The sequence below is a fragment of the Palaemon carinicauda genome, chromosome 2 (assembly GCF_036898095.1).
Source record: "Palaemon carinicauda isolate YSFRI2023 chromosome 2, ASM3689809v2, whole genome shotgun sequence".
NCBI lineage: Eukaryota > Metazoa > Arthropoda > Malacostraca > Decapoda > Palaemonidae > Palaemon > Palaemon carinicauda.
In genome coordinates, this window is record NC_090726.1 from 120,278,851 (window position 1) to 120,305,519 (window position 26,669).

At 42.1% G+C, this 26,669-nt stretch overlaps 2 protein-coding genes across 4 annotated transcripts in view; both read right to left on the bottom strand.

The window, feature by feature from the left end:
• Positions 1-26,669, bottom strand: part of LOC137620967 (putative sodium-coupled neutral amino acid transporter 10) — a 287,910-nt gene that overhangs the window by 171,526 nt on the left and 89,715 nt on the right. For all 3 annotated transcript variants that reach the window (XM_068351409.1, XM_068351419.1, XM_068351414.1), the window contains exon 3: positions 3,330-3,447. In XM_068351409.1, the coding sequence (XP_068207510.1) occupies positions 3,330-3,447 (118 nt within the window). The remainder of the gene's footprint in view (positions 1-3,329; positions 3,448-26,669) is intronic.
• On the bottom strand, positions 22,856-24,541 carry LOC137614542 (uncharacterized). Its single transcript, XM_068344304.1, has one exon. It carries the CDS (start codon positions 24,539-24,541, stop codon positions 22,856-22,858), a length of 1,686 nt encoding a protein of 561 aa, XP_068200405.1.

Sequence of the window (26,669 nt, forward strand, 5' to 3'; positions counted from 1 at the left end):
GCTTGATATCGTTACTCAGTGCTTCGATTATGGGAATGCTGTAATAAGATTACTCGGCAACATAATGAAAGGAAATAATTCGGTTTATCAGCGCGCTTCCGCCAAATACATGACGCACAAGACACGTGACGTAAACTCTACAAAGAATGACTTGCAAAATATGTAAATCCATTTTCTTCTTTCTTGCAAGAAATTAAAATAAAATACTAACTTACCAAACAAAAGTATTTCATTTTTATAATGTAAAAGGAAATATATTATTTTTAAGAAAATATTTGTCCTATTCGTATACTTTCTTTGGATAAACATCGATCTATTATCACAGATTAAATATAACTAGCGTACAGTCAAAATTTACGCTACGTAGTACTCATAACAACCGATACAGACCCACAAAATACTTTGTATCGTTACTTAATATTTCGATAAAGGGAATAGTAATATTAATCGTTAGCCTATTGAAAGGAAATCACTGTATTGCCCGGACGCTTTCCGCCGCGCCGGTGATGTGACGTCACCAGACATATAATATGAACTCAACAGATATTAAAACTTTTCTTGATGTATTTTTAACTGAAAATAAATACTGAATATTAACAATAAAAGAAAATAATAATTTACCAAGGTAAATCAGTTTGTATTTATACAAGAAAATTATTTTCAAGGAAATATTCGTCCTATTTCCAATAGACTTGTGACGTCATCACCCTGAAAAAAATTGTCGTTAAGTCGAATCGTCGTAAGTCACATACAGTAGGTCGTAAGTCAAGCATTACCTGTATTCTAAACTGTTACGAAAGACAATTGTCCTTTCCATATCCAAAATACTTTTCCTAACTTCACTTATTAGTCAACTTGTACCCACCTCAATTATGGGACCACCAGCAAAAGAAAAAAAAAAGTACTAGGCAGGTTATCGAACAATTGGGTTACCGCTAAAACGTTCGATATGACAGAGATGGTGCAAAATTGGAGAAAGTAAGGAAGATTTGAACCATGGTTGATTTTAATATAACAAACTTTGTGAAGCAACAAAGATTTCATTTGTTAGAGAGATAGAGAGAGGTAAGAAATATAAGATAGCCTAAAGAAAGAGAGAGAGAGAGAGAGAGAGAGAGAGAGAGAGAGAGAGAGAGAGAGAGAGAGAGAGAGAGAGAGAGAGAGAGAGAGAGAGAGAGAGAGAGAGATAATGATAGTTTTAAAAATACTAAAAAAAAATATGATAGGTTATAACACATTGGTGTTATGTAATATTAACTGTATAGATGTTTTGATTAAGTTAAGAAATGATGTAAACAATACTTTGTTATTGTATTGGTCTGCACACATTCTTGAGAGTGGCAGCTAGTCATCAGCTGATCTGATCACAGCCAAAAGTTGAAAAAAAATAAGTCGGCAATACTCGATTTATAAAACATTTCCGAAATTTAACACAAAAGTACAGGGTTTTCTTAAAGCACAATTAACTATTTAAATAGTAGCAATTTTCTAGAATAAAAAGATGTTTCCTAAAAAAATAGTGGTTTGCTGACGAAATTGGATCTCATATTTTCAGCTATGTTTCATATTGAATTGACGCTTTTAAAAGAAACCTATTTTAGTTTCTTCATCTACAATATATGTAAGTATTGTATAACAAGGGTGAGAGAGAGAGAGAGAGAGAGAGAGAGAGAGAGAGAGAGAGAGAGAGAGAGAGAGAGAGATCGGCTGTTGTAATAGAATGACGTGTTATTGATTCTTGTACCACTTGAAGCGTGGAACTGATCACCACAACTAACAATAGTCATGATAATTTCATTCTTAAACTCAGGTTGTAATATGTGAAATAAGCTTTTATTTCTTACACACACACACACACACACACAGATTTGAGCTCTCTCTCTCTCTCTCTCTCTCTCTCTCTCTCTCTCTCTCTCTCTCTCTCTCTCTCTCTCTCTCTCTCTCTGAGAGAGGGGTTTCTATAATTACACCTTGTACTATACAAAACAAATCATTGTAAAGCAAATCTATACTGTTTAGATGGCAATATATTGCTGACTTGTTACTGAAATTTACGCCATTCACTGCCGATAAACGAACCCAGCCTACGGTGTGAAAACCTTGAACATCCACAGGGAAAATTAAAGCTTTTATATATAGTGTACTAAACAAAAATAATGCTTGAATATACCATCATTAACACTACCATTAATATTATCGAAAGGTTAGAGAAAGATAAAGATTGCCGAGAACTAACCACAATTGTTTACATTTTGTCAGCTGGACTGGCATAGTTAAAAGCTGATTTCATTGTTGATATGGAATTTTTCCTTAAATAGGCTATTTATTATGAAATTATGATAACAAAATGTAAGATAAATATCATTTGGTAACATTTATTATCAAGCACTGTATTTGGGGCTACCAATATACTTTAAAAGACAATAGATTTGATATGTTTTGTAGTGCTTGACTCCAGACTTTGAATAGCTTTGCAGATACAGAAAATTTATTCTTGAAAAGTATCAACCACATAAATTGGGAATCGCATAATTCGAACACGCATAATTCGGGACCGTACTGCACTAGTGACTGAATTTTTGGTGTGTAAACCGAAGCACGGGACAAAATTAGCTTATTCATATCTTCAAAAATTTGTATATCAAGGCACTGGTGTATGTAGACTTAATGCTTCAAAAAATACTGGGAAAATCACTGAAAGATAAGGCAATGAGGTAAAATTCTAATCTGAATATTTCCCTGGCTACTTCTCAATTCTTTTAAAGTTAATACCTTAATCACAATTTCTTTTAGTCACTACATTGGCATACTCTGCCATAATCTTCTCAAAATAAATGGCCCCCTACACCCAAAACAAAAGTAAGGGGTTCTTATCCTCTAACAAAAGCCCAATCACAGCACATTTGTTATATAAATGTATCTTAAAATCCAAGTAAAACATACTGTACTTTGCTTATCTTGTTCTAATGCTACTAGAAAAAAAAATGAAATGAAAACACTCAAATGAGTGTGTTCTCCAATGGATTGAGAATGATATGAAGCAGAGTTTGCTTGGCAGGTGCGGTACCCCCTGCCAGGAGAGATGGGATAAAGGGCAGGGGGAGAAAGTTTTCATTTTTGGTTTTACAATCAAGAAACTCTTGCTTCGAGAATACTAGAAATGTGACGACTCGCAGGTATGATTCACCGAAATAATTACCAGGCTACAAGGCAATTGTTTAGAATACTAAAAATGGAGGATGAAATATTTTCAATCTAAAAGCATCACATATAAAGCAACAAGTAACGTAATAAAAATTAGGATGGATAAACATTGGAACATACTGTACCTAAAAATTCATAGCTTCTTCTACGCGCCATAATTGCAGATCGTATAAGAAACATACAAGTCTTTTTAGTTATGAAGCCAGTTACCAACACCAAAATTACGCCTAACAACAAACCACTCTGAAAATGAAAAAGAAATTGAGAAAAAAGGACAAATCAGTTATGTAAACAATACTTTCCAAAACTGTTCAAGCATAATAGACTGACAATACAGAAAATATTTATAAATAATTAGATATGCCATAAATCTGATTGAGGATGATCTTAAGTCTAAAATTAAATGGCTTGAAAATCTTGCAAGTTGAAATTACTTTCAAGTTTCACTAATACAAAACCATTACACTTTATGTCTCAACAATGAAACATCAAAGACAGTTTTTTCCAATTTCATGTTTTACTAAAATATTCTTTACTTATTATGAAATTTTACCCTTTTCTTGTTATTTAGACTCACCCTTCACACACATACTCTTGCTCACCAGAGATCACCTTTCTTAAGCAATAAATTTCCAGCTTTTTATTTGAAGCAAAGTAAAGGGTATGGCATAAGTAACGCCCTTTCTATTTTTATATCTTATAATATGGAGTTTTTATGATAAAACAAAGTTTTGTGAATACTTACCTGGCAGTTATATATACATAGCTAATTATCTCTATTTCGGCAGAATTTTTCTAAAACTAGGCAACCGCCTTGTGGTGGTTGGGTGGTAACACCCGTTAAAGGGTGGTAGGAGGAATCATTCCCGTTTTCTGTTCTTCAGTTCATCTATGCCCGACCTGTCTCCTGAGGGGAGGTGGGTGGGCCTTCGAATGTATATATAACTGCCAGGTAAGTATTCACAAAACTTTGTTTTATCATAAAAACTCCATTTTTATGAATAGAACTTACCTGGCAGTTATATATACATAGCTGATTAACACACTTGGAGGAGGGTGATAGACAGTAACATCGTTGGGGAAACAACCAAAAAAGTTGTAGGATAAATAAACACCTTGATTCCTTACCTGCTAAGGTAGCTGACTTCAAAGGTTCCTGCCTCTTGAGTCGCTTTCCCTTAGGAGTGTCAGCCAGGATGTGACCTGCAGTGCTGAAAAACACTCAATCGAGTCTGTCAACGGGGTGAGACCAACAATCTGACTAGACTTCAGGACTACCTATTGCCCAAAATAAAAAACCGCAACTTTACCAAACCAACCACCTAACATTTGCAAAGTAGATAAAAATAATCTAACTAGACTGAGGTGACTGTACACAAGTCGAAGCCCTCAGACAACCAATAAAAAATACACCAACCTATGTACAAGTAAACCAAAACTAAGGTTGAGGGGAGGTAGTAACTCCTTTGCCTAATACAGAAGCCGTAGCTACGTATGGTCCCAAGGTATAACATTTCTCATAATCCACCCTCACCTCTCTGAGGTAATGAGAGGCGAACACAGAGTTGCTCCTCCAGAATGTCGCATCCATAATTTGACGGAGCGACATGTTCTTGCGGTAAGCAAGCGAGGTCGCAATGGCCCTCACTTCGTGAGCTTGCACTTTTAAAAGTCCGAAGTGTTCCTCCTCACACAAGAGATGCGCTTCTCTTATCACTTCCCTCAGGAAAAAGGATAAAGCGTTCTTGGAAAGGGGCTTTTGAGGATCTTTCACAGAACACCACAGGGAGCTAGAAGAGCCTCTCACACTTTTTGTGCGAGACAAGTAGGTCTTGAGGGCTCGTACTGGACAGAGCAGCCTCTCTTGCTCTTGACCCACTAGGTTGGTCAAGTTAGGAACCTCAAAGGTCCTCGGCCAGGGCTTAGAAGGGTTCTCGTTCTTAGCGAGAAAGTCTAATCTCAAGGCACAAACTGCCCGATTCAGATTGAAGCCTACCTGTTTTTCAATTGCATGGACTTCACTAACTCTTTTAGCTGTTGCTAAGGCCAAAAGAAAGAGGGTCTTCTTGGTAACCTCCCTAAGGGGAGCCTGTGAGATGGGCTCAAATCTCTTGGTGCACAGAAATTTAAGAACCACATCAAGGTTCCAAGAAGGGGGCTTTAACTGGGTCTGCTTGGTCGTCTCAAAAGACTTCAAGAGGTCATGTAAGTCCTTGTCGCGAGACAAGTCCAAGCCTCTATGCCGACAGACGGAAGAGAGCATACTTTTGTACCCTTTGATAGTGGACACAGCTAGCTTAGCGTCCTGTCTGAGGTACAACAAGAAATCCGCAATCTGGCTCACAGAGGTAGTGGATGAGGAAATCTTGTGCTTCCTACACCAAGCCCTAAAAGTCTCCCACTTGGACTGGTAGACCCTCTGCGAAGAGACCCTCCTCGCTCTGGCGATAGCTTTCGCAGCTTGCGCTGAAAAGCCTCTCGATCTGACGAGCTTCTCGATAGTCTGAAGGCAGTCAGATTGAGAGCGAGGGGGTTTTGATGATATCTCTCGAAGTGGGGTTGTCTGAGCAGATTTGGACTTGCAGGGAGGCTTCTTGGAAAGTCCATCAACAAGTCCACCACCTCCGTGAACCATTCCCTCATCGGCCAGAACGGAGCTATCAGGATCATCCGTCCCGAATCGAGTAGGGCGAACTTCCTGACTACCAGATTGATGATCTTGAACGGGGGAAAAGCATAAGTGTCCATCCCCGTCCAATCCATCAAAAAGGCGTCTACTGCTATTGCCTCTCTGTCCGGAACTAGGGAGCAATAGATGGGGATCCTCTTGGATAAATTGGAGGCGAAAAGATCGATGAGGGGTCTCCCCCACAGCCTCCAGAGACTCTGACAGACCTGTTGGTTGAGGGTCCATTCTGTGGGAAGGACCTGCCCTTTCCTGCTGAGCATGTCCGCCCTCACATTCTTCTGTCCCTGAACAAACCTCGTCAGCAGGCTTATCCTGTTCTCCTTCGCCCAAAGAAGGAGCTCTCTTGCTGTCTCGAAGAGAGACAGAGAGTGAGACCCTCCTTGCTTCCTGATGTAAGCAAGAGCTGTGGTGTTGTCTGAGTTGACCTCCACAATCTTCCCAGACACCAAGTCCTTGAAGGCCTTTTAGCCCCAGAAAAATGGCCATCAGCTCCTTGTTGTTGATGTGCCATCCCAGCTGAATTCCTTCCCAATAGCCTGAGACCTCCTTGCTTCCTAGTGTTGCCCCCCAGCCTGACTCTGATGCGTCTGAAAACAACACTAGGTCTGGGTTCTTCTTGTGTAAGGAGATCCCTTCCCCTAACAAGGTTGGGTCCAGCCACCACTTCAGAAGAGTCTTGACTTCTATTGGAATGGGGAAGGAAAAGGAGTCTTCCTGCATCTTTCTGTTCCATGTCTTCGAAAGAAAGTGCTGAAGAGGCCTTAGGTGGAGTCTCCCCAGAGAGACAAACAGTTCGAGGGAGGATAGAGTCCCCAGCAAACTCATCCACTCCTTCGCTGTGCATCTCTTCTTGTCCAGGAAAGTTCTGACTTTTACGAGACACTTGGTCTGTCTTTCCTGAGAGGGAGAAGCCCGAAAAAGAACTGAATTCAGAACTATCCCCAAATAGAGAATAGTCTGATTCGGTCTGATCTGAGACTTCTCCCTGTTGATGACCAGGCCTAGATCCTGAGCCATCATAAAAGTCTTCCGTAAATCCTCCAGACATTTCTCCCTCGATCGTGAACGAATCAGCCAATCGTCCAGATAGAAGGATATCCTTATCCCTTCCTGATGCAGCCAACCTGACACATTCGCCATTACCCTGGTGAAGACTTGAGGAGCCGTGCTGAGACCGAAGCAAAGAGCTCTGAATTGGAAGCACTTGCCCTCCATTACAAACCTCAGGTACTTCCTCGAAGTCGGATGGATGGGGACATGGAAATATGCGTCCTGCAAGTCGAGGGACACCATCCAGTCCCCTGGACGTACTGACGCCAGCCCCGACTGAGTCGTCTCCATGGAGAACTTTGTCTTCTCCACAAATACGTTGAGAGCGCTGACATCCAGGACGGGTCTCCATCCGCCCGAGTTCTTGGGGACCAGAAACAGGCGATTGTAAAAGCCTGGGGAGACTAGATCCCGAACCGGTTCTATCGCCCCCTTGTCTAGCATTTGGTTGACAAGGTCTACTAGAGCCTTCTGTTTCCCAGGATCTGAGTACCGGGCTACTAAGGCCAGCGGAGCATCTGCGAGAGGAGGTTTTTTCAGAAAGGGGATCTTGTATCCTTCCCTGATGACTGAGAGGGACCAGGTGTCCGCCCCTCTCCTCTTCCAGGACTGCCAAAAACCTGACAGTCTTGCGCCTACTGTCTGGAGGAGACGAACTTCATTTCCTGGAGCGAGGTCTGAAAGAACCCCTGGTAGATCTTGGTCCTGAATCTTGCCTTCTCCCTCTAAAATCTGATCTTGAAGTAGTCCTGCCCCGAAAGGGCTGCTGGAATCTCCTTTCCTCCCGTTTCAAAGAAGGAGGAGGGGCTGCAAAGGGCTTACGAGCAGAACGAGATAAAAGGTCTTGGGTGGCTTTTTGGGCCAGAGAACGCGTAATGTCATTAACCAGGGACTCGGGAAAAAGATGTTGAGAGAGGGGGGCGTAAAGAAGCTCAGACTTTTGAGCATTGGTAACAGACCTAGAAGCAAAAGAGTAAAGCAGAGCTCTCTTCTTTAGGACCCCAGCTGAGAACAGAGCAGCCAACTCATTCGCCCCATCTCTGAGGGCCTTATCCATACAGGACATAATGCTGGTAAGGTCCCTAGATCCATCCATCTGTTCAGTTTTCCTTGCGAGAGTCCCAAGCGACCAGTCTAGGAAACTAAAAACCTCAAAGGCTCTAAAAATACCTTTGACGAGATGATCCAGCTCCGACATTGACCACATGACCTTGGCTGAGTTGAGAGCATGCCTTCTAGCAGAGTCCACTAAACCAGAGAAGTCACCCTTGGAGGAGGAAGGCACTCCCAGACCCAAAGGTTCTCCAGTTGCATACCACATACCCGCTCTTGAAGCAAGACGAGCTGGTGGAAACGAGAAGGAAGTCTTAACAGTTTGTCTCCGCTCCATCATCCAGTCATCAATCTTCGTGAGAGCCTTCTTTGCGGAGATAGACAGCTTCATCTTGATGAAGGCCGACTGTTTCTTGGCCTTCTTTCTGTTAAATTGGGACTGAGGAGATCGAGGGGCAGCAGGTTGGAATTCCTCTCCAAAAAGTTCAAGAAGGGAGCGAGAGAGAACTTTGTAATCTCCCACAGCGTCGGCAGGATTATCGTCGTCATCAGAAACATCCTCGAGGGCCTGATCCACATCTGCAATATCCTTCGAAAGAGAAGAATCCTTAGAACCCGACAAGGGCAAATCAAAGGCATCATCCTGCAAAAGACGGGTTGCATCCTGGAGTCCCGCGCTAGAAGAATCCTTGGAACGAGAGGCAGTATCGTCCCGAAGAGGCAGGGTGGTATCGCCCTGGGACCGAGAACGAGAGGCAGAGTCGTTCTGTCGTCGAGAGCGAGAGGCGGTATCGTCGTGGCGGCGAGAATGAGAGGCGGTATCGTCGTGGCGGCGAGAATGAGAGGCGGTATCGTCGTGGCGTCGTGAACGAGAGGCGGTATCGTCGTGGCGTCGAGAACTAGGGTCGGTATCGTCGTGGCGTCGTGAACGAGAGGAGGTCTCGTCGTGGCGAAGCGAACGAGAGGAGGTATCGTCGCGGCGAAGCGAACGAGAGGAGGTATCGTCGTGTCGAAGCGAACGGGAGGCGGTATCGTCTTGGTATCGAGAACGAGAAGCAGCGTCGTTCGATAAGGTATCGTCCCGGTATCGAGAACGAGAAAACGTATCGCCCTGGTATCGCGAAGAAGTATCGCCTGGCGAAAGCACACATTCTTCATCCTGGCGTAGAGAGGGAGAAGTTCTCTTTAAAGAAGAACTCCGTTCTCTCTTAGAAGCAGACTTCTTAATCGGCAACGAGTCGTCTTTACGTCTGTCAGACTGGGCGTGAGGGCGGCTAAAGGCTTGTACTAAAGTCAAAAGTTGTTCCTGCATGACAGACATAAAGGATTTAGCAACATCAGCTGGGTCTTGCGGACCCGAAGGGGGGGGCTGACGAATAACACTCGTATCTTCGGCAGCAGGCTTCGTCCTTTTCACAGGCACGGAGTCGAAATCATCCTCCGACGGACAAGGTTCATAACTGCTAGAACCGGGAGAGAAAGAACGAGACCGTTCGTCGCGGTTCCATCTCCTCTTAGTAGGTCTTGAAGCTTCATACTTCCATTTACGTCTGGACGAATTCGGAGAAGAAAACAACACATCCGACTCGTCTTTCCCGTGACGGTCAAGAGCAGCCTGGGAATAGACAACAGGACTGTCTGAGGCGACGGCTGACCGAGGGTACGTACCTCTCACCCCCTTTCGGTCATCGACGTACCTTCTCCCTTGGTCCTGGGAGCTTGGTAGAGGTCTAGGCCTAGGGGTATGACAGATTCGGTCGGTCGCCACCTCCACTACACTAACACAAGCACTTTCACTTTCCTTACCTTTAAAGGCCTCCAGCTGTTCTTTAATGGCCTTCAACTCGGCCGCCAGGCTAGCGTACCGAGGGTCATCCGTAGATACGGAACCTGTAGGAGGTGCAGGAGTTACTACCTCAAGGGAAGGATCAACTTCCAAAGAGGAATCAATAATAGGATCAATAGATAAATCAACGCTAAGTTCGTCTTCCTTACCACTAACAGACTTAGACTTAGACCTAGAAGCTCTCCTAACTCTATCGAGCTCTAGCTTACGCACATAGCGCTTCATAATTAACCAATCTTTCTCATCCAAAACCTTACATTCCCCACACCTATTATCAAGGGCACAAACAAAACCCCTACAATGAGAACAAACAGTGTGAGGAACAACCGCCATTTTGGGTAGTCTCACCTTACATTCCTCATTCGCACAGATACGGTAATGACTCTTTTCACTCATAATGAAAAACAGCAAAAAAAAAGGCTAAGAGAAAACAAAATACAACGATCGCCAAAACCCCATATCAGAGTACTTCACCAAAAAAGCAGACTGGTACACCGAGCAGGGAAAGCGAAGAAAAACTCTTAATGACGGACCAACGTGTTATCGATCCGGCCGGCAGAGATGAACTGAAGAACAGAAAACGGGAATGATTCCTCCTACCACCCTTTAACGGGTGTTACCACCCAACCACCACAAGGCGGTTGCCTAGTTTTAGAAAAATTCTGCCGAAATAGAGATAATTAGCTATGTATATATAACTGCCAGGTAAGTTCTATTCATAAAAGTATATTTTCTTTAATTAATTGTTAAATCTCCATTTTTTCAATATCTTATACAACCATGAGGTTAACAATGGAAGAGTGTAAAAGAAATTCAACTGTACTATCAAAACCATAAGGCTTTAATTCTATTCCAATTAAACAAAGGGCATTACTTATGCCGCACCTTGTATAAAAAATTATCCTTGGAGTGCAGAAAGAAAAGGTGCATAAAGGTACAAGTCCAGTAGTAGACTGTACTCTCACCTTTTGGAATTTAATGAAATTGGAGCCTTAATACTTTGTTCTTTTATGTATCATTTTAGGAGGGACAGGAGATAAAGAAGTCTTCATTGTCACAGTGATTAGTCAAGTATGATTACCGGAAAAGTATTAGGAAAAACAGACTAAGGTCAATCCGCTATACACTAGCCTGATGCCCAGCACTCCTTGTACAAGGTCTTGAGCAACATTAAGTCCCATCAGCAGCTAACTGTCTATTACGCTGTGACCACTAATGAAATCATGGCCATGTGATCGTCAGACTCAGACCCTCAATGGAATCTCAGGCATCCAACCATGTGACTGCCGCATTTTTCTGAGAAGGCCGCTCTCTCACCATGCACTCTGTAAATGGCCCTACTACTCTCAGGCAGTGACCTGACAAGTTATTACACTGTCAACACAACCAGAGGAAAGCAATCATTCGGGAGCCATAGTATAAACAAAACACTGTAACATTGTCTGCCTATTCAATAAAAAGCCCGTTAAAGTTAAGACATATGTAAGCATAATCAACCACTGCAGGAAAAAAGCCTCAGATGTGTCCTTCCACTCCCGTCTGCTTATGGTATTTTCATGCCAGTCAATACCCAAAAATTTTTCTTAGCCCATCCATCGTATTCTCTTTCTTCTGATTTGTCATTTTGTTTACCAAAAGTTCTCCATCACATACTTATCCTTCTTTTAATTTTGATCTCATGTCCAGGGGAAACAATTACTGTCTGTCCTAAGCAAGAATATTCATTTACAATCTCTAGAGGTTTGTCCATAACCCTTATTTGTTGAGTCTGCATTTTCATTGCACATAATTTTAGTTTTATTCATATTCATTTTCTGTCTTACATTTCTGCTCTCTCTATCAAAATCTAATATAATCTTTTACAATTCCTCCTATGATTCACTAAATAGAGCTATGTCATCTGTAAATCTAAACTTGTTAAGGGGAACGGCCAGCTAATGAAGTTTTTTTAAGGACAGGGCTTTGACATTCATACCACTTAATAAGGTGACTTAGGACATCTCCAAACTGCATAGGATTTTTGCCTCTGACCTTTGGTTTTGCGTCGCCAAGGAGACTTATCCTGAAAATGAGTGTCTTTCAAATTCTATCTCCTCCCTTGATAATTAATATTAAGACCTGGGATTACTGCCCTATATAGACCTGATATAGACCTTCCATCAAATGAAGTTTTTTTTTTCTAAAAGTAATCTTTTTGCTATAAATGAATTTTTTCCTTATGGTTACAAAGTTTACTCTTAAAGTCAGGGACGGTCAATAAGTATAGTTTTGAGATTCGGGCATTCAAAGTTTTTCTTTGTATTGTATCTTTACAAAGACAATATTAATAATCATGATTATTATGAATTTTATGTTCTTTTTTAAATATTAATAAATCAAAACAATGTTATTTATCATAATTTAATCATAAATTATGATCCCTTTGCTCAATATCTTGCTTCTTTAGGTGGGACGGTCACTCCTTCATCATTTCTCTCCTTCACCAACTCTGCTAATTTTGCCAATGTTACTGACTTCTGAATTCTTATTAGAGAGAATTTTCTTCTTATGTTAGCGAAATGTTGAAATTGTCTTTTCCTCTTTTGCAAGAGGAAATTCTTGCCGAAATCGAGGAAAACAGACATAAAAACAAGTGAATGTCAGAGGTCAAACTCAAATGTGTACTCTCTAACTCTCTATGAAGTTTGTGGTAGGACTGAAGGCCAGGTTTGTGGTAGGACCGAAGGCCAAAGGGTGTAATTACCCAGAAATACATCGCCTTGTGACTCATGGAATCTATACAGATGCCATTGCTCACAATTTGTTTTACATTAAAATGTAATAATTATCAATATCTACGATAACAGAAGAAATACTATTTTCTTGTAGGGAACAATGTTTTTGGTTTATTGAGTTACTTTGATTAATTACCCAGTAACTATGAAAGTAAGAGGAATTTTGACAAAATTTTTCATGTACGCATTTTACATTGCTATACGAAGCTCAGTGAATTTTTTCAGGATTTTGTCTTTTTCTTCCTATACCCCCATTTATTGGCATTCCAGCTGGGTCCCTTAAGGTATTCCCCATTAATGTAAATTTCTAAATTTTCCCAATCTAAATTCGTGAAAAATTCTAGGCATACTGAATAATTTAGAGGAGATGGGGTTTCTCTGTCTAACTCCTTTTTCAATCAGAATTTTCTTACTATCTTTATGTATTTTTAGGATTGCTGTACTTCCCGTGTAGATATCTTTCAGTGTTTAAAATCACAAATTTCAAGTAATTTGTATTTTTCCTAACAGTACTTACCTCGAACTACTTTCTTAGGAAAAATGTCCCTAATTCTTCTCCAGCCTCTTTGGCGTGTTTTTTCAGTCACTTCTGCAGCCGAGGACGTTGCCGAGAAGGAGCCTTCTCCGCCGTCGGACCCCATTGCGAAGGAGACGAAGGTAGAAGTCCCGCAAGAAGTTGTTGCGTTCTCGCTCTCCCTTGAGGTCGCGCCACGAGAGTCGGCGCTCAAGATCCCCTAAGAGCAGTGAGTGGGTGGTGGTTCACCTCGACAGGCTGCTGGAGCTAGCTGCGGCGCCGGGCCCTTCAAGTTGGCGTTCGAGGACGAGCTCCCCGGATAGATACTCCTCTGGCAGCAGCGGCACCCGACGGAGGGACTCATCATAGCAGGTTCAAGTCGACAGGCGTAAGTCCGCGAAGGTTCCGGCTCCTTCCACCCAGCGGAGAGTGTCGCACCTCCGGTCTGGCAGCCGAGTCCTGACCTCCAAAGGCCACCTAGCTCGTCACGAGCGCAGCCCTCGGCTTTCCTAAACAGGCAGGCCCGCAGATATGAGAACCTCCGGAAGAGTTGTTGGACCCAGGACGGAGGCCCCCATTCCGACGGCGATGCCCGTCCTTCGACATGAACCCCGGCGACCCTACAGCAGGCTCTGGCAGACCGGCATTAGTCCGCGAGGGTTCCGACTCCTTCCGCCCAGCGGAGAGTCGCCCCTTCGGTCTGGCAGCCGTGTCCCAGCCTCCAAGACTTATACAGCCAGGTCTCGGTTGACAGGCATAAGCCCGCGAAGGTTCCCACTTCTCCCGCCCAGCGGAGAGAGTCGCCCCTTCGGACTGGCAGCCTTGTCCCGTCCTCCGGTTCTTCATCCCGCGCTGAACGAAGGAACCAACCAGCCAGCACGGGGAAGCCCGCGGCTCCATGGATCTCCACAGGAGCTCCATCCTTCCAGCGGAGGTAGCCGCCGGCTCGACCCGGCAGCATGGCATCCATACCCGGTACCACGACAGCTCCATTCAGGGTACTCACACCCCACGGATTCCCAGGGAGGTATTTCTTGCTTTCTCATAGGGTATACATGCTATGCATAGTGGTTTGCCAGTGCTCCAGTATTCAAAACAGCATGCTCTTTCTCTTCAATGTAAGAAAAAATTAGATAGCCTCAGAAGTTGGAAACAATATCCCTCCACACAGGATGTCTCCCAATAGTAAAAGGTTTAGGAAGGATCTATTAAATTATCAAGGTCTTGCTTCAGATTTTGGTCAACTTGATTGGGTGGTAGATATATGGAGCAGATGGTGTATGCTCATTTTACATGCATTTGTACAGCTACTGTTTGAAGATTTGTTTCTAGTTGAAACCTCATTATGGACAACTCGTCACCCCAGTAATGCACTCCCACCATGTCAACCTTCGTCTTCCTGGACTTCATTATGATAGAATAAATATTCTCTTGGACATAATTTGTTTTGGCCTAACATTGATTCCTGCAAGGATAAGAAGATTGGAAAAGTTTCCATGATTAGTATTTTTAAAGGTTCATATTTAGATCTAAGGCCTTGGCAATTCCATTGAAGAATCATGAGTTTCCTATCCATAAGGACAAACTACGATTTATTCTTATTTAATCGTTTTATCTTTGGGGCATTTCTCACGGGAAAGTTTTTTAATGTTGAATCTATCAATATTTCCTTGTGGTCTTCCAACCAGTGTTATCTATCTCTCTTCTTATTCTCTTTAAGACGACTGACAGTTTCAGGTAATGGAGTGTTTTCTTCCATGTTGATATTGTCTGATAATGTTTGAGTCAATATTCACAATACTTTTAATTGGATTAACTACTTTTCTAATGATACAGATTGTTTTGGATAGATTTTAAACAGATGTTTCAAGCAGATGTTCAGAGCTAAGATGTTTAGTTTCACCTTGAAACACATCTCTCTCTCTCTCTCTCTCTCTCTCTCTCTCTCTCTCTCTCTCTCTCTCTCTCTCTCTCTCTCTCTCTCTCTCTCAAGAAAAGCTGAACACATGATTATGCTGTACAAAACTTATGTACATAGTACACTCGAGTACTGCAATGTGATATGGTACCCACACTACCAAAAGGATATTGCACAAATAGAGAGTGTACAAACTAAAAGGTCCTTTACTGCTAGAATAGAAGTTAGGGACCTTGACTACTGGGAAAGACTGCAATTTTTAAAATTATACAGTCTAGAAGGGAGAAGAGAACGCTACATGATAATAAAAGCAAGGAAAAAATTGAAGGCATTGCTGAAAACATCATAGAGCTAAAAATATCAGAAAGAGCAAGCCAAGGTAGATTAATAGTGCCCAAAACTATTACAGGAAAACTCAGGAAGGCACACAGGACATTAATCTACTATGCACCAGCATCGATAATGTAGCGACTATTTAATGTGCTGCCAGCTCATCTAAGAAACATATCAGGAGTGAGCGTAGATGTGTTTAAGAATAAGCTCGATAAACACCCAAGATGCATCCCAGATCTGACAGTTTACTTGTGAACTTAAGTTCTGGAGAGAAGAGGCGAGGCCTTTCAGACCCACTGGTTTTGCTATGACACACCCCTGGCTCCTCTCCCAGACAGCCGTAAGCGGGCACAAACCACACCCATCGGGGCGGAGCAACCAGATACATGTGAGTTGACAGGAACCAAACCGCCATATTTGAAGTTGCAAGTTGCTATGAAGTATATCTGTACTTACCATTCCATTTTCCTGTTGTGAGATTTATTTGAGATTGCAAATTACTACAAGTAGTAACTCAAAGTTCCAATTTGTGAATTTTAACATTTTCCATTCCTCTTTATATTCTAAGATAATATAATGTGACAGTAGTTCACCTCCCCTTTCCAAGATATTCCTATCTTGTTACCTAAAAGTTGCCTCTCCTCTAAGTGCAAGGATAAGAGTCTAAGTATATCTTAAAGAAATTTATGAATAATTGAAAAATGTTATGGTTGGCCTTCAGAAACATGTAAGCTGTTGACTTTGTATGTAATTACTTTACAAATCCTTTATTTCCTCCAGAATGGTCTCCTCGGTTACGGAGGAAGGGTCGGAGGGTGAACTAGACCCTGGGTCTGAAAGGCCTTGCCTCTTCTCTCCAGAACTTAGGTTCACAAGTAAATTGTCAGTTCTAGAGAGAGAGAGGCTTCAACCTTTCAGACCCACTGGTTTTGCTCACCCGATACTTCAGGGGGCATGAAGATGAAGTCCTGCAACGACTGCATCGAAAGCTCCCTGTAGACCGAGGAGAGCATAAAATGACCCAAATACAGAGTTGCTTTTCCAATTCATTCTAGTCATTATCTCTTGCAGTGTAACTCCATTTTATACATCATCCTTGAAGCTGCTTGACCTCTGATAGAGTGAAAATTGGTGGAGTGTTTTCTGGCATTGGGATCAGCTCTGAAAATACAGTCCCTGAATAGCTGCCTCATCTTTGGAAGGGACATGATCTTGAAGTTTTCATCCAGCCAAATATGGTCTTTCCTAATTATGTTTCTTTCTGCACAGATTTTGTTTGTGTACTCCAGATAAAAGTTTAATTGTCTAACTGGACAAATTTTTGGCTTGGTAGGGTGACACCTAAAGCTGAATTCAATAGGAGTGTAATTGTTTCTCTGATTCTTGGCCATGAAGGAAGGGTGGTTCCTTAACACAATGGTTTCTGGCGTGAAAGTGCTCCTAGAGATACATAGATGATTAAATTGGTTAGCTCTCAAAGGGCAAGCCAAAGCTACTAGGAATAAGGTCTTCTGAATCATGAGCAGCATAGAATCATCTCTTGTAGCGTTGAGGAAGGAAACCACTTTATCAAGATCCCAGCCTGGAAATTGATGAGAATTGCTGGGTCTTCTTCTATTTACTCCATCAAGCATAGCTTTAATGTACTTGTCTTCTGCTAGACAATAATTGGGAAAGTATCCCTTCAAAACCAGTCCAAGAGCAGCTCAGTATCCTTTTAGTGTGTTGTATGCTAGGCCCTTGTCTATTAATTCCTTAAAATAGAGTAGCACTGATAAAAGAGGGAACTTGTTGTTACCTCCATATTTATTGTGTATGAACTCTTTAAAGCTACTGAAGAGATTTTGGTACTTGGCCATGGAGCTGTTTCGTAAATTGGAAGTAATTTTGTTGCATATCTCTGGAGGAAATATGGAAGGTAGTTGATCTTTTATATTCTGAAGGCGATCAAATTTAAGTGGTGTTGCGCTTAGGGTAAGGTACAGTCCATATGAAGTATCTGGCAGCCTTCTGCTTTGACTTTGTACTTCCGGTATTCCTTGGAGACTGTCTTGACAAGGGGAATCCATGGTTCCGTTTCCTGGGAAACAGTGCAAAAGAGCATATTGTTATTACATTCGTTATATATCTTAAAAGCAACTTTATGCAGTAAGAAGCCTGGGGGAAAGGCATAAAGAGGAGAAGAACCTTCCCAGCTAATGTGAAGAGCATTATTACTGATTGCTTTTGTGTTGGGTACGGAAGAACAAAATCTTTTACATTTAGAATTAAAGCCATTGGTGAAAAGGTCTATTTCAGGAGAGAAATTCATATCTGTACAAATTAAATTGAATAGATTGTCGTAAAGAGTGGCTTCTGGATGTATGGAACCAAAGTCTCTCGATAGGGAATCAGCCATCATATTGCATTTCCCTTTAATCCATTTAGTTTGAATGTCTATGTTGTATTTTCCTTTGATGTTTAGTAACACTTTGATGGCCTCCTGGGCCGATTTGTTCCTAATGCTACCATGTTTTTTGACCCAGCAGTTTGTTACTTGTGAATCTATGTGAATTAGTACTACTTTGTTTCTTAGTTTGTCCCTGAAGTGTTTTATACAGTAAATGCATGCAAGTAATTCTCTATTGTTAATGTGCAGAGTATTCTCATTTTGTAGCCATGTATTATTAGTTGAGAGTATGCCATGTTCTCCTACTAATGCTCCATCCCAGCCAAAGTTGGATGCATCTGTGAATAGTTCTAGATCTACTTGATTATTAGGAATGTTTATATCACTATACATGTTAGTCTGTTTCCATTCTCCTAGAAAGGATTTGAAAGAAGGAGGAATGATTCTATATCATTTAGCAAAATATCTATGAAATCTGTGAAGGAATTTAAGATAGTGTCTACCATAAAAGGTGTAGTAGGAACAAAAGTTAAGTGATCCTATCAATCTTTGATATAATTTGAGGTCAGATCTGTTCAAGTTGGATACTGTATTGGCAAGTCTGATACATTTATCAATGTTTTTCTGCATTGGTCTCATTGTTTTGTTCTCCAAGTTATAATGAACTCCCAGGAACTCTATCTTTTGCACTGGATGAATGACAGACTTTTTAATAGATATTTGCCAGCCCAGCTCAGTGAGCACTTCAATGACTATTTGGGTGTGAGCCTCGCATTTGTGAAAGTAATCTGCCAATATAAGTATATCATCTAAGTAGTTAAAGATGAGAATATTATATTCCTTCCTAATGTATTTAACTACTGTGTACATTAGTTTGGAAAAGATGTAGGGAGCTGTCTTTAACCCGAAGGGAACAACCGTCCATTTGAATTTGCGCTTTCCTAATTTGAACGTTAAGAATCTTGAGCACTTGAATGAAGGGGGACGTGCCAATAAGCGTCCTTTAAATCAAGTCTCCATGCCCAGTTGTTTAAACGCAAATAAGGGAATATAGTTTTAGGTTTCAGCATAGAGAAAGAAGGTTTTTTGATCATAGTATTAAGGCATTTCATATCGAAGATTAGGCGAATGCTCCCATCGGGTTTAAGCTTGTAAAATATGTGGTTAGAGTAGTAGAAAGAATTTTTGTTAATTTGTTCTATTACCCCTAGGTCTAGTAATCTGTTACATTCTCTCTCTAGTATTATTCTCTTGCTAGAAGGATAATATCTATCAACCCCTAATCTTTTCAAAGTCTTTTGAGCCTTATTTTTATTGATAAATGGGAGTCTCACACCCTTACTGATCAAGTTGCATGCAAAAGAAGAATTTGGGAGTTTTTGCCAATTTTTTAATTTATTAGTCAATGACCTACCTATCCCACTTACTAGAGGGGCGTGAGAGGTTTCCTTGGAGCTGGAGGCTTCTGAAGGGAAATTTAACTCTTCCAATATCATTGAATTGTTAGTGGGTACATTTGCCAAATTTTTATCTTTACTGTGTAGCTCCAGGTTATTTTCCTCTTGGTCCAAGCAGGGCTCGATGGTATTAAGAATTAAAGAATAATTAGTTTTGTTTCTTATCTTTGACGTCTGAATTAATTGCTGTCTGTCCCCCTGTACTCCTTCCCCCTCTTCGGCCACCTCTCTTGATACCTCGCCTGTAGGGATTGAACCTATTCCTGAACCCAAAGCTTCCCCTGAAACCTCTGTAAAAGTTGAATTTCTCTCTGGGGTAGCCCTGATGCTTGCCAAAGTTGAACCTTCCACCTCTAGAGATAATGTCCCCTCCTCTAGGAAGGGGACCGCCTCGAAAGCACGAAGCAATAGCTTTCCTTTGATCATCTGATAAGACCCATATATCATTAGTTTCAGATTTAATAATAGCATCTCTGGTATCTAAATTGAGATTCCTGGGTAAAGCTCTACTTCTGAATGAGCGGATTAAACTTTTAATTAGATCAATGTGTTTCCTGAAAGGCCCAATTATCACTTTAGTAATGAAATCAATATCGTTAATCTTAGAGGGGTAAGCTAATTGCGCCAGAGCTGCATGCCCTTGAAAAGAAGATATAGCCATTTTAATGTTTTCAATATCAAAGTGAAATTTCTTCTTGAAATCTTCATTGAACAACCTGCCACTTGGCCAAAAGTTCAACTTTGGAAAATTTATCAATTTGAAAAGGTCTGCAAGTTCTTTATTAAGATTACAAACAAAGAATTGATCATGAGAGTTCTTGTCTCCTTCACTTAATGTTAATGCAATTAGGGAGTCATTTAATTGTATTTTCCCATCTCTATGAATGGAGGGCACAGCATTGAAATTGTTAGATATATAAGTAGGAATAGGTTTGTTAAAGGTAAGTGGGTTAAATTCTTCATAGTCACTACTATCTTCATTATAAGTTGTAAATACAGTAATTCTTCATTTGCATTCTCAGGTAAATCTACTTTACGGCGAGGGCGCTTAGGAGGAGGAGGAGGAGTATTGTCATTCCTTCTTGCAGTAGAACCACCTCTGCAATAGGAGTGAAAACCTAGACTCAAATTTGATAATAAAAGTTTAACTGATGTCTATAATATAGCTCATGAATTTACAAATCAGGTTGGACAGCAGCAGACCTAGAAGGCTGAAGCCAGGCAATCGGGTTCTAGGCTAAAATGGCCTTCATCGGTTAATTCAGGTCAATCGGCATCCTCTCACTAATATCCCATGCTTAAATCTATATAGCCTCTACAGTAATAATCTTATATTATTTATATAGCCGACCTGTCAGAAATTCTTAAGACGCAGTTCCTCATGGTAAGGGGTAAACCATTATATCGAAAGGAAACGAGTGTGATATAAAATTCTGCCCATTAGCTGAGGTAGGCGCAATTATACCGCCTTTGACAGGAACCCCTCCAGTTAAATGTCGACGATAGGATCTCGGTGGGATAGGCGAAAGCAGCGGCTAATAGGTAGCCTAGATTGACGTAGTATGTTAAACTTAAAATAAGAAAATGTTAGGCTAGTTAGGCTACTCAGCTCTTTGGAACGAAAGGCAAACCTAGTTAACACCTCACCTTACTACATAAATTACCTTTGGCATATAAGTATCTAGCCCTAATAATGTTTAGGCTCACTTTACACATAGTTTAGGATTATATGATAATGTACTTCGGTCTCGAAATTTATCTATTTTCAAACTTTTACGATTATCAATACCGCACGGTCCGTTCCGGCTCATTGTTTACCTTTTACTGCCATGCTCGTGACGTCATCAGTCTATATCCGCTGCTATCCAAGACGTTTTTATATAAAAACAGAATATTAAACCTTACCCTTTCTCCACTAGTTTCATTAATGTTTGATTCTGTAATAATAACAATTGAAGAATTTCACTGTTGGAAGGTTCCTGGCTGGTTACTTCCGTTTTGGGACATCTCTTCTTTTTGGGTTATGCCGGTAGCATATGGTCATCATCGCTAGTTTTGCTAAGATTATGCACATCTGCTGATACTACGACTTTTTTGGACATTTTAATTGGTTGATTAAGGCGTTGTCCCTCGTAACAATACTTATGGGAGGGTTGTAGTAATGGTGAGGTGTAACAGGTGTACCCTGTGTCCTGTCAACTTCAAATATGGCGGTTTGGTTCCTGTCAACTCACATGTCTCTGGTTGCTCCGCCCCGATGGGTGTGGTTTGTGCCCACTTACGGCTGTCTGGGGGAGGAGCCAGGGGTGTGTCATAGCAAAATCAGTGGGTCTGAAAGGCTGAAGCCTCTCTCTCTCTGGAACATCCAAGACTGGAAGACCAAAATACATTGGAAGATGCATAAGCAACTCTTTGGTGGATATACGAGGTGCCTCACACTGAGGGACCTGGGGGAACCCAAACATAAAATAAGGCAACAAGGCTCTCTCTCTCTCTCTCTCTCTCTCTCCCAAGAGACTTGCAGTGATTACCAGATAAAGGGTTTCCAAACTTATAGATCAGACAGAACAAATAGGAATCAAGGGGGAACCGCAATATATGGAAGAGACATAAATCAAGGAAAAGTCTGTGAAAAATACAGCAACACAGAATGTGAATTGATTGCGGTAGAATTTGAATTTGAAAAACTAGTGAATATTGTAGTTTACAGACCCCCAAATACTAAGGATTTTGAAATAATAAAGGGATTCTGACGAAGGAAAAATCTATTTCTGGGCGAGAGACCTGTGCCGCCCAGTGAAATGCTCCTTTTGCATCATTTCTAAGGTATCTAACTGCTATGAATTACCAGAGAAAAAAGTTGCATAGGAATGCCAGGGTTGAACCCAGCTCGCTCACCTATATAAGGTGTCGGTATAATACTGGGGCGTGATAAATCACAACCAGAGGTCTCGCGCCATTTAGATATCTCCTCTTCAATATCCCCGTTACAGCGAGGTGCCGTTCAACACCCACCACTGAATGCTACTACCACCATCTCAACCCACGCCAACTACGTCACTCCTCATAGCACCCAAGTTTGGGCCCATTCTAGGAGGGAAGCAGAGGGAGGGTTCACTGGGCGGCACAGGTCTCTCGCCCAGAAATAGATTTTTCCTTCGTCAAAATCCCTTTTCTGGGCTCCACCTGTGCCGCTCTGTGAAATAGTACAAGAGAAATGGTCCCAAAACTTGAAACTAACACCTGAGGGGAAAGTAAATTAAAGACAAAATATAAAAAAAACATGGTTTAATACAAAAGTAAATAGGGATACTGAAACCCAGTGAATGAACCATTCCTTATAAGGAAGGATAAAGGGATAAATAACAAATACAGCAAAAAACTTCCAAACTATGGAAGGACGAGGAAAATGCAATTTACAATGATAAGCTGTGAGATCAAATGGTAATTTACGATCCTGAAGGTAAATTCAAACAAAATTCAACTCGTGGGAGAGAAAGGCTATTTACAGACATGATAAAATAAGAGTGCACCTTAAGGGTGCATCTCGGGTGTAAAACAAAACCAAAACTAAAGTAGGGACAATAAGTAAGGCAGGTAGAAGGAAGTAGGATAGAGCAAGACCTGATTATGAATCATTACTTTCAGGAAGAACCACATTCCCTGCTGCCACTGTAGCAAATTTTAGGGCTTCCAAAGGTTTTAAGTAGTGGCGTTTAAAAACTTTAGGAGACTTCCAGCCTGTATATTTCGTAAGTTCATCAAAGTTCATGTGGTGAAAGTAATTAATAGATGTAGCTACGGCTTGTATATCATGAACGTGAGGGAATGATTCAGGGTTAGCCTGTTTAATGAAATACAGAATCTGCTGTCTGATTCCTTTCAGGGTGATGGTTCCTCCATTTTCTCTAATGAATAAGGGCCCTGAGGACTTAATGGAAGTTCCATTTAAATAGGCTTTCAGTGTGTTTACTGGACATAAAGATGGATCCTGAGGAAGTGGAACAATCTTCCAGGGGGACCATCTGTTCTGGGGGTCCTCATTTTTCGCTAAGAACCTTTTGTCAGGGGAAAGTAGGACTTCCCCTGACGAGAGAAATTCAATATGACCTGGATCTCTAGTCAAGGCTGAAAGTTCTGATATTCTGGCGCCAGAAGCTAGGCTCATTAGGAACAAGGTTTTCCTTAATAATGGAATGTAATTACAAGACTCGTTAAGAGTATCAGAAGCCAACTTAAGGACGTCATTCAGAAACCAGGAAACTGAGCTAGAGCGAGTTGATGGTTTCAATCTGGCGCAGGCTCTCGGGATTGATGAGAAGTATGAATCTGTAAGGTCAATATTAAAACCAATATGGAAAATCTTTTTCAAGGCTGATTTAATTGTAGTAATAGTGCTGGCCGCTAGACCTGATTCAAATAGAATTCTAAAGAACGTTACTGTCAGATTCATAGTCATCATCTCAACCTTTGAGTCCCTTAAAAACTTTGCAAGTTTCTTAATAGCCGAATCATACTGTCGAAGGGTGGATTCCCTTTTATCCGATTCTAAAAATAGGGTATTTTGAGGATCAATATCTGCACCTCTCTGAGCTGCAAATTTCATGAAGTCCATAAAGTTAGGGCACTCTGAATTTTTGAGGAAGCTAACACATTGCGAGTTTGTACTACTTGTGTTAGTATTGGATTGGGTATCTGTCGAGGGTGGAGACCCAGTTCCACCAGCAGGGGAAACCAGTTGCTTTTGGGCCAGTTGGGGGCTACTAGAGCAACCCGGCCCTTGAAAATTCTGAGTTTGTCTAACACTTTCATCAACAGATTTATTGGTGGGAATAAATAAATTCTCTCCCAAGTGTTCCAGTCCAAAGACATTGCGTCTATGGCGTAAGCCCGAGGGTCCAGGTTGGGGGCTACGTAGCACTCTAGTTTGTGGTTGGACTCTGTTGCAAACAGGTCTATCTGGAGACCCGGGACCTGAGACAGGATCCATTTGAATTATTTCCGGTCCAGTGACCACTCCGACTCCAGCGGAGTCATCCTCGAAAGTGAGTCCGCCACTACATTTCGTACTCCCGCTAGATGGACTGCTGACAGATGCCACTGGTTCGATGCTGCCATGGAAAATATTGCTAACATCACATGGTTGATATGACTTGACTTGGAACCCCCTCTGTTTATGCAGTGGACCATGACTTCGCTGTCTAGAACCAATCTGATATGTTGGTTCCTGGCTGGAGCCAGTCGTTTTAGGGTTAGGAATACCGCCATGGCCTCTAAGACATTGATATGGAGTTGGCGGAATACTGTCGACCATAGTCCTTGGACTTTCCTGTACTGGGAGTATCCCCCCCCCCCCCCCCCCCAGCCTGTTAGGGAGGCGTCTGTGTGAATGACCAGTTTTGGAGGTGGATATTGTAAAGGAACGGATTTTGCCAGATTTTTTACCTTTGTCCATGGCTGAAGTCTTTTCCTCAGAATTGGTGGAAGTCGAGCTCTGTCGTCTCGATATTTCTCGTTTGCCCTGGAGCGCCATACTCTGTTTATATCTTTCAGTCTGGCCTTCAGTACTATATCTGTTACTGAATCAAACTGGAGGGCACCCAGGATTCTCTCTTGATTTCTCCTGGACGTCAATTTGTCCTTGAGAAAACGTCTTGTGTTCTTTGCTATTTCTGTCCTCTTGGCTGTTGGGAGACGTAGCGTGTGGGAACGCAGATCCCATTGTAATCCCAGCTATTGAAACTTGTTCTTTGGGACTAGGCGAGATTTCTCGAAGTTGATCTGGAACCCCAACTGTTGTAGGAATTTTATCACTTTGTTTGTTGCCGTGAGGCAGTTCTCGACGCTGTTTGACCAAATGAGCCAGTCGTCTAGGTAAGCTACTATTTGAATTCCTTGGGTTCGTAATTCTTGGATTACCGTCTCTACCAGTTTGGTGAATATCCTGGGTGCTATGTTGAGTCCGAATGGCATTACTTTGAATGCATAAGCTTGGTTGCCTAGTTTGAAGCCTAGAAACGGACGAAAATGCCTTGCTATCGGAACGTGATAGTAAGCATCTGTAAGATCTATAGAAGTGGTGACGGCCCCACGGGGAAGTAAGGTCCGCACCTGAGAGACGGTTAGCATGTGGAACTTGTCGCATCGAATGTAAGAATTCAGATGAGACAGGTCCAAGATTACTCTTCGCTTGTCTGAGTCTTTCTTTGGCACGCTGAACAAGCGACCTTGAAATTTCAAGTGTTTTACCTCTTTGATTGCATTCTTTTGTAATAGATCGTTTGCATATAAGACTAGCTCCCCCATTGGAAGTTGATGGAAACTGGTTGGTGGAGGGGGCCCTTCTATCCAACTCCACCCCAGACCTTTGGAAATTATGCTGAAAGCCCAATTGCTGAACGTCCAACGGTTTCGAAAGGTGTAGAGTCTTCCTCCTACCCGAGAGTTCTCAATGATTCCCTGCAGATTTACCTCCTTGGCCTCCGCGGAATCCTCGGCCTCGAGAAAGGGTCCTTGTGCTACCTCTGTTGCGAAAAGTCCCTCTCGCACTAGAGCCTCTGGCGCGTTGGTAACCCTGGAACGCACCCTGGGTTTCATAGTTGGGGTTAAAGGCAGGGGAAGTAGCATAAGAGGTAGTTGCTACCTGGGCCTGAGGAACCAACACATATTGCTGTTGAGGTTGTCCTTTTTGAAGTGGAGGGCGTTACCGGGATAGTCTGAACTAGTTGTTGCGACTGCCAGTTTTGGAAGGATTGGAAAGGTCTCAGCCTCTTCCTACCTCGAGATTGGTTGCTGGCAGGTTAGAACTTGCGTTTAGGGACTAGGCCCCACCGAACCTTGAGGCTCTGATTGACTCTGGCAGCCTCGCTGAGGACGTTATTGACGAGATCCTCCGGGAATAAGTCAGGGCCATAGATTGGAGCTTTAATGAGCTTGTTAGGCTCATGTCTGATAGTGGCCTCAGACAGAACGTGTTTACGGCAACAACGTCTGGCCGCAAGGAAGTCGTAGGCATCAGACAGCAAGGTCTGAAGCAATAACTTTGTCAGGACCTTAAAAAGGGGTACCTCTTCGTACATTAGAGAGGTCATTTCAGCCATTGTAGCTGAGTTGATGGATCTACTCAACCGGGCCCGAGCTTCAAACTCGAGACGTATCAAGGACTCAGGAAGCCTGGGAAGTCGTTCAATGAACTGTGTGGAAGCACAGTCAGCGCTTAGCTTACCCGCTGTGAATGTGGCTGGGGCGTTAGTACAGCACTCGTGATCTCCCGGGAACAGGAGGGAAGTCAGGTCCGTTTCTCGCAGTTGTGGTAACGGCTTGTCCTCGTTAATGGCTTGATGAGCAAGGTCCATCATCTTTGTGACACACGGAGTGGGGGTTTGCTCGTCTACCACGAACATCGTGTAGGAGCTTTTATGGGGTGTTAGCATAGTGTTAAC